We start from the raw sequence: 15816 nt of genomic DNA, 5'->3' as shown, positions 1-15816 counted from the left end.
GATATCTGATTTTCCGATTTCTCAAATTTTCAATATTTCAATTTTTACAATATTTTATTTCTTCGATTTTCACTTTTTCGATTGTTAAGTTTTTCATTTTTTAATTTCTCGACTTTTCAATTTTCCGTTTCTTCAAATTTTCAAGTTCTTCATTTACAATTTTTAGATTTTTAGAAGTTTTCATTTCATAGTACATATTTCGTTTTTCAATTTTTGATTTTTTAATTTCACAATTTTGCAGTCCTGGCATTTTTTGATACGAAACGTTAAAAAATCGAAAAATTGAAATTCGAAAAAACTAAAAAATTGGAAAAAATCGAAAAACTAAAAAAACAAAAAATAGCAAAATCGAAAAAGTGGAAAATCTGAAAATTGCAAATCGGAGCATTGAAGAAGTAAAAGATTAAAACATTTGGAAGCCGAAAAATTGAAAAATGAGAAACTAAAAATCGAGAAAATTATAATCGAAAAAAATGAACGAATCGAAAAATTGGAAAATCTAAAAATCATAGAATCTTTAAAATTTAAAAGTCAAAAAACTGAAACCCTGAAAGATCAAAAAATTCAAAAATTAGATATGTATCGAGATTTTGAAAAATTTAGTTTTTTTTTTTAATTATAATTATTATTAGATAACATTTGAAGTTAAAACTAGAAAAATTGCAAATCAAAAATTGAAGAAACGAAAAATTAAAACTTAAGTTGAAAAATGAAAGTTTAAAACCGAAAAACTGCAACTCGAAAAATTGGAAAATGCAAAAAATTGAAAAATTACGAATTGAAACATCCAAAAGTTGTAAAATCAGAAAAGTCAAATTGAAAACAAGAAATTGTAAAATCGGAACATTGACAAAATCGAAAAATTGTAAAAATAAGGACAATAAAATCAGAAACCAAAAGTAAATAGAAAATCTGAAGAATTGTAAAACGAAAAATTCCGAAAATTGAAAATTTAAAAATTGAAAACTCGAGAATTTTAAATCTAAAAATTGCAAAATCTAAAAATTGAAGAAACCAAAAATAAAAAATTGAAATATTGCAAATCGAAAAATTGTAGAATCGAGTAACTGAAAATAAAGAAAATAAAAAACCAAAACGAAAAGTTGCAAACCGAAAATTTGAAAAATGAAAAATTCGAGAACCTCAAAAAACATGAAAAATTACAAACCAAAAAATTGAAATTGAAAAAGCAAGAAATTATAAAATCGGAACATTGGCAAAATCGAAATACTTATTGTAAAAATAAAAACAGAAACCAGAAGTTGCAAATCGAAAATCTGAAGAAATGAAAAATTAAGAATTCCGAAAATTGAAAAATTAAAAACTGAAAGAACGAAAAATAGCAAAATCGGAAAATTGCAAATCGAAGCACGGAAAGATTAAAACATTTAGAAGCCGAGAAATTGAAAACCTGAAAAAATTAAAGTTAGAAAAATGAAAAATTAAATTATGAAACCGAAACACTGAAAAAAAAACCTAAAAACCGAGGAATTTTATATTCCGAAAAATGTATGAATTGAAAAATTAGAAAATTCAAAATTGGTAAAATCTAAAAATTATAGAATCGTCAAAATTGTAAAGTCAAAAAACTTAACTGAAAGGTTAAAAAATTCAAAAATTAGATGTTATCAAGAAATTGATTTTTTTTTTAATTATAATTATTATTAGAAAATATTAAAAATGAAAACTAGAAAAACTGCAAATCAAAAATTGAAAAAACAAAAAATTAAAAATCTCAAAGTTGAAAAACAGAAAGTTTAAAACCGAAAAACTGCAACCGGAAAAATTGCAAAAAATTGATCAAAGATTGAAAAGCCGTGAAATTGCAAATTGAAAAATTGAAACGTCCAAAAGTTGGAAAATCGGAAAAAATGAAAAATTTAAGAACGAAAACTCGAAGAGATGCATATCGTAAAGTTGAAGAAACCAAAACAAATGAAAAATTGCAAATCGAAAAATTGAAGAAATGAAAAATTAAAAATTAAAGACACAAAAAGTAAAAAATTGATTAAATAACTGAAAATAAAGAAAATAAAAAAACCGAACTGAAAAATTCCAAATCACAAATGTGAAAAATTAAAAATTGATAACACGAGAAAACAAAAAAAAAATGGAAAAAATAAGAAAAACAAAATCGGAAACCAAAAGTTGCCAATCGAAAATCTGAAGAAATGAAAAATTAAAAATTTCGAAAATTGAAAACTCGAAAATTTTAAATCTAAAAATTGCAAATTTAAAAATTGAAGAAACAAAAAAATGAAAAATTGAAGAATCAAATAACTGAAAACAAAGAAGATAAAAAGCCGAAATGAAAAATTGCAAATCGAAAAATTGAAGAAACGAGAAATTGTAAAAATGAGGAAAATAAAAACAAACAAAAAGTTGCAAATCGAAAATTTGAAAAAATAAAAAATGCGGAAAAATGAAAAATTGAAAACTCGAGAAATTTTTAATCGAAAACCTGCAAAATCGAAAAACTGAATAAACAAAAAAAAAAAAAAAGAAAAATTGAAAAATCGCAAATCGAAAAATTGAGGAATCAAATAACTGAAACAGTTAATGAAATGAAAAAACCGAAACGAAAAACTGCAAATCGAAAAATAGAAAATTCCGGAAACGCAAATCGAAAAATTGCAAAATCTAAAAATTGAATAATTCAAACTATGGAAAATTGAAAAACTGAAAAATTGCAAAATCAAAAATTTAAACAAAAAACAGAAAAATTCCTGCAAAAAAGCTGCGGGAGTGTTATTTCCGTCACTGGTTTTTCCTTTATGCCATGCTGAGGTCATCAGAAAACAAAAATCGCAAACAATTTTTATAATTTTTCAAAGAAGCGTGAGCTGCACCTCAGAGGCGAGGGAAGTTCGACCAATTTTTTCTGAAATACTGTTTCAGTAACAGTTTCAGCAAACATTATGTTGGAGTCGACGTTAGGAGGAGTCGCTACGTTTGGTTCTTATGGTCAATATATTTTTAGAACTCACTATACCGGGTGTCTGGAAAATGGCGGATTAACTCTCCGCTAAGTTCTTAACAATCAACTGGTGAGTCTGGGAAAAATCGTAAAAAAAATGCTTCTCACATTTTGGTGGAGTTACAATCATTTTAAAATTGGTTCTTTTGCTACGTTTAACAACTAAACAAATTATTCATTATCACAATAACTAGTAATAAAACTTTTAGTTAATATGGCTGTGTTGTTTTTGTAATAATTGGATAAAATTCCATTTGACAACAATGTTTGCCTGATATAAAGCGAAGGTCGATTTCAGCCACCATCGTTACTAAGAAACCAGAAAGTAAGCCGGTGGTATTCACGCATAAGGTGTGTGCTGTGTTGCCAATTTTACTTTTCTAAAATTAAGTTTTTTTCGTAATCTACATCATAATTTTTTATTATTTTTTTGGACTCCCGAAACTCCCGTAGGTATATAACGTACTGAAAAGTTAATCCGCCATTTTCCAGACACGCGTCCAATGCGCGGGCAGTTTTTTTAACAGTCTATTTATCATATATATTTTTAATTTTGTTGAAATTTTTGCGTCATATATTTTAAAAATCAATATTTCAGTTATTTATGGAAATTTTGGAACGTGGTTGTCACCACTGTTTTCAGCTTGCAAAATTGCAGACTTTATTGTTGGAACTGAGATATAGTAAAAAGAAGTGTTTAGCAGCTTTTTTTACCGTTTCTCGTTTCTAAATGTGCCGAATATTCCAAGCAGAAAACGTCGCGACTGGCCTTTTAACACGAAAACATTCAAGAACATTAAAAAACCACTTGTCTCTTGAAACTCTTTGCCAGAATTTGTAAAAACCCCACCCCCTCCAACCCAACTCAACCTGTCACCATAGCCTCCGGGCACATTAAAACCCATTCAACCAGAAAATGGCCAACATTCAAAGCCAAAGATTACGCTCGTCCAGACCTGCCACATGACAAACGCAGCCCAACGCCAGGAAACGGATATCGCATTCAGAGGCGTGCAACTGCAAGCCTTATCGGCGTATCACCTTCGAAAAACTGGAAAAACCCCTTCCAGCCATCTCCTGCGTTCCAGTTTTCCGCAATCGCCGCCAATTACGGCCGCATTAAACTTGCCGATTGTACGTCGAGAGCATTTTCTGATGTTGCTCATTCACCAGACATTTTGCCGTTGGCAAATTCTGGATAAGTTTGATAAAAGGCATCCTGTGTCGGTGCCGTCGCGTAAAAGGTCGCAACCGGTCGATATCGCTCGCTAACTTCCTGTTAACAGGACAGGACTAACCTTTATTTAAGTTTCTATTTATCCTACGAATCCTGACGTTCCCGCTCGGTGTCGTCTTTGCGAAAAACCGAACTGACCATCCGTGAGATAAAGTTCCGGAGGGGAAAAGTTGGCCGAAGTTTCGAGATGTCGTGCGTGAAAACGGCACGAATGTAGGAGACACGGAGATTTTTATTTAATCTGGACGTCTTGGATATAGGTATTACGGTATTTGTCGCAGAGCTACGTGTCTCGTAAAACATGAAAGAAAGTTCCATGTGAAAATTTTACTCTATACTACAAAACTGTTCAACAAACTAGATTTCACAATCTATAATTTTTAAGTGGCTAAATAAACGAATTAAACATAAACTATAGACATAAATAATATTTGAGAAATATGTCCAACCGTAGATTTTTTAGTTTTGAAATCTCGAAATTTTGACGTTAATTAAAAACAAGATCGAAAACACCATTTTAAATATCCAAAAGATTTCTCTTTCTTCTTTAACAAAAAGTACATACTTTAATCGCAGTTATAGACAGATTAATATTTTTCCAAAACCCCCAGTTTCACTTTTGTTGGGACAAACTCGGCCATTTTCGCTACAGGAAGTGCAGTGGTCCGTAGTTAATCTTCATTATCTCGCAAACCGTGCACGCCACGTGAATTTATATAGAGAACTTTATCTGTTTAGAATTAATATGGCCATAAATTGAGATAAGCAGGTTAATTCTATATTAGAAAACAAAAATATTTTTAGTAAACGAAAATCTGATACAGTTGCACAATAATTTGCGTTTTCGTTACAAAATAACACACTTGGATACGCTAATCTTGTAGCAAATCTTATCAAAACCGCCTCAGATTATATTTATTTTATACGAATTATATCGTTTACAAACTGCTTCCGGTTAAATTTGTCCCCCTTCTTTATTTAGTCCGATAAACGCAAAAGTGGCTAACTCTATATTCACTCAATTTTAAGTGGTAATTTTTTAAATTTACACATACTGATAAAACTGAACAATTAAAATTACTGCAAGGATTGGAAGTATTTTATCTAAAACATTTTTGTAGCACTAAATGAGTCAACCAAAAAATTTCAGTCATCTCATCTTAGATAAACAATCTGTGAATTTAAGAAACAAAACAAAATGTTTAAAAAAAATTTGGTATGTATTTATATTTTAAATTAACTCTCTCTTGGAAAAAATCGAATAATTTTTTTCCACACAAATAAAGGTTATTTCCACCAAATTTGCTCACCCCTGAAGCACAATAAAACATATTCAACCTTTTCGAAAAATTATAAAATTTAATTTGGCGAATTTTATTTTATTTTTTATGACAACCCTTACAGGTTAACATAAAGTTATGTATGTAATGTTAAAGTTAATGTAAAGAAGCATGCTATGCGTATCTTTGAAATGCGTTTATCCTTTATAAAATTTTGTGATAACATTTTTGCCAGGATACGTATCAATTTGGTTGTGCAGTCTAATGCTAATAATGACATCACTGTATTCCCAAATTTTTGAGAGAATGGAGTGATCCGTTCTTGATTTAAACAATAAAATAATTATTACCTCACTATTTTTTTTGAGACACCTCTATAAACAATTCTAAAAAATATTAATATAATATAATCACAAGTATTGACTCATCATATTTTTTCACATTTTAGATATGATTTATTCGACAAAATTTTGAGATGACGTCATCAAATTGTGCGAGAGATCAACACATGTAATTTGATTAATAAATAATTTACCATGTTTGCGATAACTTTCAAAGGTCTGCAAGGTTTCAAAGTATTCGACTTTCCAGTTCCTGTTTTAATCAATAAAATAAATTGACACATTTATTATTTTTTTTGGGTATAAGAAGTTCTAAAAAAGATTAATACAATAATAAATCACCTATAGACTATATAATTTGCACAATTTCGATAGGATTTACTCGTCAAAATTTAATATGATATATGATAAACAGGTATATTTTGATTAAAAATTTACCATGATTACGATAACTTGAAAACGTCTGCAAGTTTCCAAAGCATTCGATTTGCAGATTCAAATTTAAATTGCAAAATGTTGTGATACAATTTTGATTTTTTTCCAAAAATCTGGATGTCTCTGAGAAAAATTCAACACGGATTCATATACTACACGTGCAGGAGTATCTTATTTTATGCAAATTGAAACCCAAAATTAGAGAGTTAGGTTAGCGTTTTACCATCTACATGACAATCGATCCGGTAGTTTCAGAGATTAGATCTGTCTTAACAAAAATCGACAGCGACGCCGGTCAGGCACACAGACGAAAACGGGAGATGGTCAAATTTTGTATGTATATTAGGAATATCATGTACATGGTTAAATTCTAACCAAAATTTGGCTAATCATCCCAAAAAAGTCTATAATAAAATGTTAACAATATCCCCATATATTTGTGGTATAGGAACCCGCTTTGAGTTTTTTCCCTAAACGTCCAAATTTCCGCAGAAACATTTGCGAAATATAATAACATTTTACTACTAACACGGGATATAAACTTCGCGGAGCTATTGGTCATTTGGGAGAACGCGGACCTGGGGTCACACGTTCGATACCAAACTTGGCCGTTTCTTTTTGTTACTTCCCGAGCATAAGCTAAGGAAGTATAGTAATCGAGTCCATCAGACGAATGGCCACTTTTCTATTTTCTCGAGATTTCATGACTACAGTACGAAAAAACTAGTCTCCCACTTCGGTCTATCTGTCTGCCTATCCATTTTTATTAGACACGTAATCTCCGAAATTCCTGGACCGATTGTTGTCAAATTTTGTATATATATATATTAGAAGTATCATGTAGATGCTTAAATACTAACCAAAATTTTGCTAATCATCCCCACCAATAATTTGATGACGTCATTTCAAAAAATTCTAGCTTTATTTGATTTAACCGTTATACAATAATATACCCCTATAAGTGTGGTTTACGAATCCGCTTTGAATTAGGTTCTCAAGAAACCTCAGATGTGTTGTTTACAATTTGTCACGCACTTAACAAAAACACTTAGTGATTTCGAAAAACTGCACAACAAAAATGTATCAGTCGTACTTGTGGAGTCGTGCTGTCTGCAGAGCTGTTACCAATTTATTTGACGTGTTTGTGTGACAAATAATTAGACCACAACTTCTTGTATCCCTATACCTAATTTCAGTTGATTTGTACATCTGGTTCTCAACATATTTAACCGTTTCCATACATTCTACAGATCCTGTTATCACGTCATCAGAAAAGAAACATTTTTTATATTTTAAATTAGTAATAGAAATTAATAATTTTGGTCCTGTTTTGACAAGACAAACTTATTAATTTCTACATGACATTCTTTCGATGTGTAAACATAAACATTTGAACTGAAGCTTGATATTAGACTGAGAGGCCATTTTTTCACATTAGTTGTCTGCTTTTATTTTACATTGTCCGTATTTGGGAGCACAAATTCTTGGCACAGGGATTACGGTGGTGTTATTTATGTCGCTAATCTTTACTTTAAAGAAGTTATCACAAAAACGAAAATCGCAAAAACATATTTTATAATTTTTTAAAGAAACGGGATTTGCCGGGCGAATAAATTTCTGTCGAAACAACATTCGACCAATGTTTTAAAAATAACCGTTGAAATAGAATATCGAAAATGTTACAATTTAAAAGTCAAATAAATAAAAACAAATTTGATGGCGAATTTTTATCAAATTTAGTTCTCGATTTTTATTCCATTTAATAACTGCCCTAATTAAACCATTGTTTTAAATTTTATCATCTCCTTGAAACCTGAATCACTTTGACTTTTCTGCTACTTTATAATTTATAAGAGACAGTGAATGTTTATTTTAAGGGTGAACGGCAATCGTTTTGCAAAACATATTATCGCTTTCATGAATATTTAATTTCAAGAATAGATAGAATTTAGCTGTGGTAGATATTTCACTACAAATACATTTAGATTTATGAATATTAATCCATGAATCATTAGAATAAAAAATTAATACATTCTATCTATATTGATCTTTTTCTACGAATGTGTAATACAATATTCCAATTTATTTAGCTATTAATAATTCATAGTGGATAAAAATTCTTGATGTGAAAAAGTCACTGGTTACGGTTTCTAAATTCGTTATAACAGAAACAACAAATTCTAAAATAGGAAAATTATAATACACGATAATGTTTTTTAAAACACCGTCCACGACACGCAAACACACAGACAGTCATAGCTGCACAAATTCGCCTACAAATATCTTAACACAGTTTTGCAGAGCCATGAAATAATCTACATAAAAATACGGTGGCTAGACTTTCCTGATCGAATTTATAATCGCGTGACTAAGCAATAGGGTCGACGACAGATTGTAATCTCCCTTTTTTTTTTTTGCAACACACGCTATTTTTTTTTAAACAAAACTGCTTAATGTCACTGAAAACGATAATACCAATTAATCACAAGTATTCCATCATATATTGGTTAAACTTACGAGCAAACGAATTTAATTTAGAACTTCGCCAAAGAAAAATTCTGGCACATGACTCGAGAGCCATCAATAAAGATAAAGAAAAACAACAAAAAAAAAAAACAATAGCCCTCGAAGCATCACACAGTTATTATCACCTTTTGTGAACCTTCCAAACGTCGATAAATCGATAATACCGAATGACTGAAAATCATAGATAAGATACGATAACGCCTCTCAATGTAAGATTAAACGTATTACGTAAGGTCATATCCTGCAAAAGCCAGAACATGTAACTGAATTAGAGAACACTTCGTCTAATCCAGGCTTGATATAAGAGCCGCACGCGCTAATCGCATATACCCTATATTACGGCCTCGTCTCTCGTAATAAAAAGCAAATATAAAACACTGTGGCGCGTCTTTCATGTTTCTGAAAGCCCCCGAGTCATAAACAACGTTACTGGAAGGCGGCAAAAGTGAAAAATAAGAACACTGTAACAACTTACTTTCATCACTCTGAGGCGCAGAAAGAATAGAACTATGTTTCTTCTTCACTTCTTCTACATTTGCTTGGATCTTATCTATCATGTCCCGTATATCTTCCACCTAGAACAAAAGACATTAAATAAATATATGGAGGGTAATAGCGGGCTCGGCTGTTTTTACACGAGCGCGAATTCTTTCCCCTTACGAATGCGACACAAAATTAAGTGGCCCATAACAAGGGAAATCGGCTGAAATGATATCGAAATGTGACGACTGTAAATTGCAGCGGCGGAAAGATGTTTTAGGGTGTACGTGTGAATTACTTCAGTGGGGACAACACATAGAAATGGTAAGTACAAACAAAATGGACTTATTTAATTAAAATTATATAATCTTTCAGTTAATTTTATGTATTTTAAACGCCAATTAAACATTTGAATATTCACAAGTTATTTAACTAACCTTCAGTTTTTCTTCCTTTATAAAAAAATCTTGACAGCCTCATTTTTAATGCAGTTCTTTTTTAGAATTAAAAGAGCACAAGTACAATATCACCCGCTTTCTTGAAACTGTTGCATTATTTTTGAAATGCACGTCTTCATCACTCACTACATTTATTTGATGTTTAAAAGACTTCTATTGCAAATCTAATATTGCGTCTAGTATGTCTTGTGTAAAATTTGTTTGACGGACATGTGTGGTAGTGTGGTCTAAACAATTCAATTATAGAGAAGAGACGCAACAGAATTGGATTTAGTCTGGTCGTAAAGGATATGAATAAAAATCCCTACAGGGTTTCAACTCATGTTTGTTTATAAAGAATGGAAATATTAGTTTTTTGTGAAAATAACCTGTTACTATCAGAATCGAAATACACTAAAAATTACGAAAAATGTTCTATGTAACTCGAATCTTAAGTTTTGTACGAATATTTAAACGAACTTATATTACTTAATCATTTTTTAAATACATAAATGAGGCTAAAGTATTTAAACCAACCGATAAACATCAATAGTTGAGAATCGATTGGCAAGAACAATGGGAAATAGTGCTTTAATAAGAACCGTTGCCAACGCTTTTCATACAATATGTATAGCTTATAGTCCGTTTTTAGAACATTTTCTATAAGTAGGTAATATGAGATTTTCTAATTATATTAGCATCCATATACACGCCTAAAACTTTGACTGGATCTGTTTTCATTAATGTTACAAAGCGGAAATTTTACAACTTGAGTTTTATTGTTATGTCTACAACGCTTATTAGAGAAGTTTATATTTCCACTTTGAGATAATTATCCATTATATTCACGTCCATAACATTTTCGTTTCGTTACTATGCAAAAACAATCACATTATCATTTAAAGCTTGATGAACATCATTTACATTTATTAACAAGAATACTAGCCCCAAGACTGATCCTTGGGAACCTTTTATTATATCGTCAATAATAGTAAAACCAACGATTAAGCTGTCTCTATCTAATTCTATATCAGAAGAATAGTACTTTCCCATGCTCCATCTATTTTACTTGGAACTTGGATTGGAGCAGTGTAGTACTTGCTAAGATAAGAATGATTGTGGCAAATGCTAAGAAAATAGAAGGCGGGTGGGCGGGGCTACTGCTTGCTTATAAAAGATTCTGTATGAAAAAGTTAAACTTAGCCCCGCCCACCCACCCGTTCTCTCATTTTTTTTTCTTCAGAAATAAGAAATAAATGTTATAACAAATAAGTGGTATAAAAAAATACGATTACGGCTTTTTTTAACAGCCTACGTTCTATTTTATTAATTCCCATTCTCACTTTACAAAAGAACATAATTCACCCCGCCCACCTACCCCGCCTCCATTTCAGTGATTCATTTTGTCTACTTCGAATGAAAGGTAGATCTCAATTGAAGATAAATAAAATCGTTAGAATGAGAACAGCGTGTATGGACGGAGCTAGTATCTGCTAAGATAAGATTGATTTTGGTAAATGACATACCCTATAAGAAAATAAAGGGCGGGTGGGAGGGGTGAATTGCTAAGATAAGACTAATTGTGGCAAAAGACATACCCTCTAAGAATATAGAGGGTGGGTGGGCGGGGCTAAAACTTGCTAAGCTAAGACTGAACAATATTAAGACTAGTCACTGGAACGAAGAAGGGGTGAGTGGACGGGGCTACAGCTTCCTCATAAAACTGGAAGCTAAATTTAGCCCCGCCCACCTACTTTCTCCATTTCTCTGACTTATTTTGTTTAGTGTAAAATGGAAATTAAAAAATAACAGTATTGCATTGGCAAAATATGCAGGGAAAAATGGAGTTCCTGATTTAATCAATAAAATAAATCGACTCATTCATTCATTTTTTTGAGCCACCTGTTTAAGCAAATCTAAAAAAACCGATGCAATGATAAAGCATAAGTAAAAACTCATCACATTTTGGGTCGAATTTGTTCGCCAAAATTTTGAGATAACGTCATCAATTTTTTGGGGGAAATAAACATATATTTTGATTAACAATCTACTACGCTTACAATAACTCTAAAACGTCTGCAAGATTTCAAAGTATTGAGTTTTGTAATTCTTAATTTAATCAATAAAATAAATTGACTCAAGTCATTAATTTTTTTGAGACTCCCTGTATAAGCAAATCTAAAAAAATATTAATGCAGTGATAAATCACAAGTGTAGACTTATCATGTTTTGCACATTTAAGATAGGATTTATTTAGCAATATTTTGAAGTGACGTCATCAATTTTTTAGGTGGAAACAAATACATTTTGGTCAAAAATTTACTATGCTTATGATAACTTTAAAATATCTGCAAGATTTCAACGCATTCGGTTTTGCAGTACATGATTAAATCAATGAAATAAATTCACGCATTAATTATTTTTTTCAGTCACCCTGTATAAGCAAATTAAAATTAAAAAATTATTATAAGTACAGACTCGTTATATTTTCTATAGAGTAAAATTTGGGCATGATGTCACCCATTGTTGATGGGGATGATCAGACACACTTTGATTTTCTGCCTAATAAAAATGACACAGACGACAGACAGAAACGGGAGACCTTTTTCTTCGTAGTCTAGGAAACATGAAACGTCCAGAAAACATGAGATTAACCTTGAGGGACCTTTCATTACAATATGTACTTGTTTAGCTTGCGCTCACAAAGTAAAAATTGAGATTTTTTCGTCATCACTTATTTCAGTTGTGTACAAATCAAAGTGTTCCATTTCACTATATAAATAGTGTATAATCCACCATTAGTAATCGGTCTTGTTATAATCTCCCCATTTTATTTCATATCACAATTATTAACTTCTGATGGTGCAAAAAAAAAGCAGAAACAATACCTCTATATCTGATATTGATGACACAATTAACTACTAACTCACATATCTGTGTAGATATTGTCTAGCCAATAATTGCCTCTAATCTATCATAAGTTGTGTGTATCAAATCTAAGAGGCAATAGTTACAATAATAACAGCAAAATGTTATTAAATTTGGTTTCTATCGATGTATATAGTTACTACTACACAGAATATTGTCCTTTAAACAAATCTGAGTCACCAAATATGTATAACAAAATAAATTTAAAATTGAATTCATTAAGATCTCTTTAACCACTACAAATTACAAAAAAAATACGTGAAAGCTAATATTTAAAAAGTTGGTCGAAAGTTATTTAGACATAACTTAGTACAAGATAACTTTTTCGGAACATTGTAAAATTTGATTTTGCGAATCGTAATTTTTTAATGACACCCCTATGGAAAAATAAGGATATGCGTGTAGTTCTCTGGAAAATGTGATCAAAATTCAAGGTGCATTCATAAACCAGAAGTGTAGGAGTATGTTATTTTTTAAATTGAAACGCTACGGAGTATCCAGTACTTTCGAATATTATCCTCGTAATAAAAATCGACACAGACAAATAGATGTAAACGGGAGACCAACTTTTTCACACTCTAGGGATCATGAACGTCGAGAAAACATGGTAGCAGCCTTTCGCCGGATGGACCCTATTACAATACTTCTTTAGCTTACGCTCCAGTGAAAACAAAAATGACAACATGGACAAGCTTTGAAATGTTTCGTTTATATTGCAAACTTAATAATATACCCATTGTAGTGTAACTTACTTTCACAGTAGAAAAGAAATAAAATTACTTCAGAATAGATTCGCTACAACAAAAGTAGATCATTGGGATGTATATACTTTTCGTTTCATTATAAGCATGACATTGTGTAAGTCAATTTGCATTACAATAGACCCTCTTAATAAGTGATGCAGTAACCATAGATGATGGCTAAACCTTACAATGTTTTTTTAATTGCCTCCAAAGAAAACATACTGGGTCCTGGGTTGCCACGCTTTCAATAGTAAATTATTGTACCATAAACGCATAAGATTTGCCTCAAACGGAAAAAAATATTAACATATTTTTCTCAATATGTATTTGTATGAAAACTGGAGATTTAACAAGTTGATGATTACCTTAAATCCAGATTTCTATATTTTTCAAACTATACATTCAATGGTTACAAGCTGTCGTCAATATGAGAGTTGCGCTTGAACATTCGAAGCGATTTTATCGAATCGCCCAATGCACAATCCTATAACCGTAAGTAATCTTAATGTCAAATTGATTTCAGTTTGAATTTAGGAAAACGTCGAGTATTACACTTGCAATCAACGAGCTGCAATGGATCCAATATTTACTTAAGTTTGACGTTATCAATGATTAACGTTGACTCTTACGGTTCACTAGTTACACCTTTAGCGAACTCAAACTGTCTTTGACAGAATTTGCTGCAATTTAACTGCAAAATGAATTCAAATCGATCCTTTCACATAACTTCAAAGGATTAACTATCTTGCCACGTTTTTGCATTCGGATGTTTACAAAGTACGGTTTCAACATGGATCGTTTCCTAATCCCATTATCAACAATTCAGTAACTTGTTGCACGCAACGATAAGCCGTTTGAAAAATGCAGCTGTGCATGAACACGAATGTTTTCACGAAGAATACGCGAAAATCTCCACATACGGGAAAATTTATCTTTATGTGCAGGGGATTGCCGTGACAGCTGACATTAGTATCCTTCGGGAACCATCAGGGAAGCGTAAGGCTGTGGACTGACGGTGTTATCTTGTAAAATAGCACCTTCACAGCTCCTGCGATAATATAACTGCAGGGCATCAACTCGGTTACAGGTTACGGTATTAGCTCTTAATAAGCGAGTGCTGGAAGAGAAATTGCAAAGAGAGCGACATCAAGATGACACGTTTAGATAGCGAGATAAACCCTGTCGTATTTTCGCTTCTTTCAAATATTGCCTCAAAGGGAATGTCTGCCTTTTTAATACGGTACAGGTCGGTTCATGTACAAAGTAAATATGTAATCACGTGGAAAGAGACATATTTTTTACGGCTCTATAAAGTATATAACGCATTTACTTTTATTACGCACTTCATAAAATTATTCAGATCTGGAGCTCTCTAGCGATACTTTTTTAAAACATAATAAAATATTTATCACTCGAACAAGATTTAAGCCGTAAAGGAGTTTATTTCCTTCTACTTTCGTTAAGGTGATTTGCTCAAAATGAAAAAGTTGCCGGAGTTGGAAGTATACTTCAGACTTCTCGGCAATGGAGTGGGGGAAGTGCTCTGTATTCTCTATTTACACAGAAGAGTGTGTACAAATCAAACAAAACTTGGAAAAAAAGTCCAACTACAAGCCACAGTAAGTCACTCAATTTATTTTTCGTTTAAAATAAAAACCATTAGCAAACAGTTTTTCGACAATATTTGAAAAAATCTTAATAAATCTGAGTCGAATAAACGAACTCGATAGTGCGTTTACCGAACAGATGGAGTATTAATGCAGTTTTATTAGGTTGGCTTTGAATGTTTGATGCGTTCTTTTTGTAATTTAAAAATTTAAAAGTTGTTTTTAAGTGATAAAAATATTCACAATAACAATGTAATTCGGTTTCAATATAATGCCACTGATTACCATATAATAATAATAACGTTTCGATTAATGTGCCTTGAAATAAATATCCATTAAACTAATGGTTGTTTTATATTATTTTGATTTTTTATCCTTATCTCGGAATCAGACTGAAAAAAGCAAGTGAAAGATGCATTTATGGACAGGCATTGAAACGCTCACTTTGAAGCGCACGTCATCACTCCATTTGTTCGGTAAACAAACTGTAGCGCCTTTAATTTTATCTGCTGTCGTTAAAACTGACAATTTTGCAGAAACATATTTAACAAACATTTTTAAGAAGCAACTTTGAGTACCTTTTTTACTACACCTGTGCATTTGCTTATTTTTAACAGCTCTTCTGGCGTTTACACTCAACTTGAATATAAAATTGAAACGTTTGCAGATTTTAATACTGTACCAGAGATTGAAACGAATAAGTCTGAATAAAACTGGATGTTTAGTAATCGCCCAGAAGCTATTTGAATGTGCATTTAAAACTGAAAATTCCCTTAAGACAACAAAGAACCTTTAAACGTCGTCAATGTTTTCAATTAACAGGTT

At 31.4% G+C, this 15816-nt stretch overlaps 1 protein-coding gene across 6 annotated transcripts in view; it reads right to left on the bottom strand.

Annotated features, from left to right (window-relative positions):
* LOC135142875 (syntaxin-1A) overlaps window positions 1-15816 on the bottom strand; it is a 65157-nt gene that overhangs the window by 40558 nt on the left and 8783 nt on the right. For all 6 annotated transcript variants that reach the window (XM_064074675.1, XM_064074708.1, XM_064074666.1 and 3 more), the window contains exon 3: window positions 9272-9371. In XM_064074675.1, coding sequence (XP_063930745.1) covers window positions 9272-9371 — 100 coding nt within the window. The remainder of the gene's footprint in view (window positions 1-9271; window positions 9372-15816) is intronic.

Source organism: Zophobas morio, unplaced genomic scaffold, assembly GCF_036711695.1.
Source record: "Zophobas morio isolate AGI-343-1 ecotype UQ-CSIRO unplaced genomic scaffold, CSIRO_AGI_Zmor_V1 ptg000004l, whole genome shotgun sequence".
NCBI lineage: Eukaryota > Metazoa > Arthropoda > Insecta > Coleoptera > Tenebrionidae > Zophobas > Zophobas morio.
The sequence above is the reverse complement of the archived record's forward strand: the minus strand, read 5'-3'. Positions and strand labels throughout refer to the sequence as shown.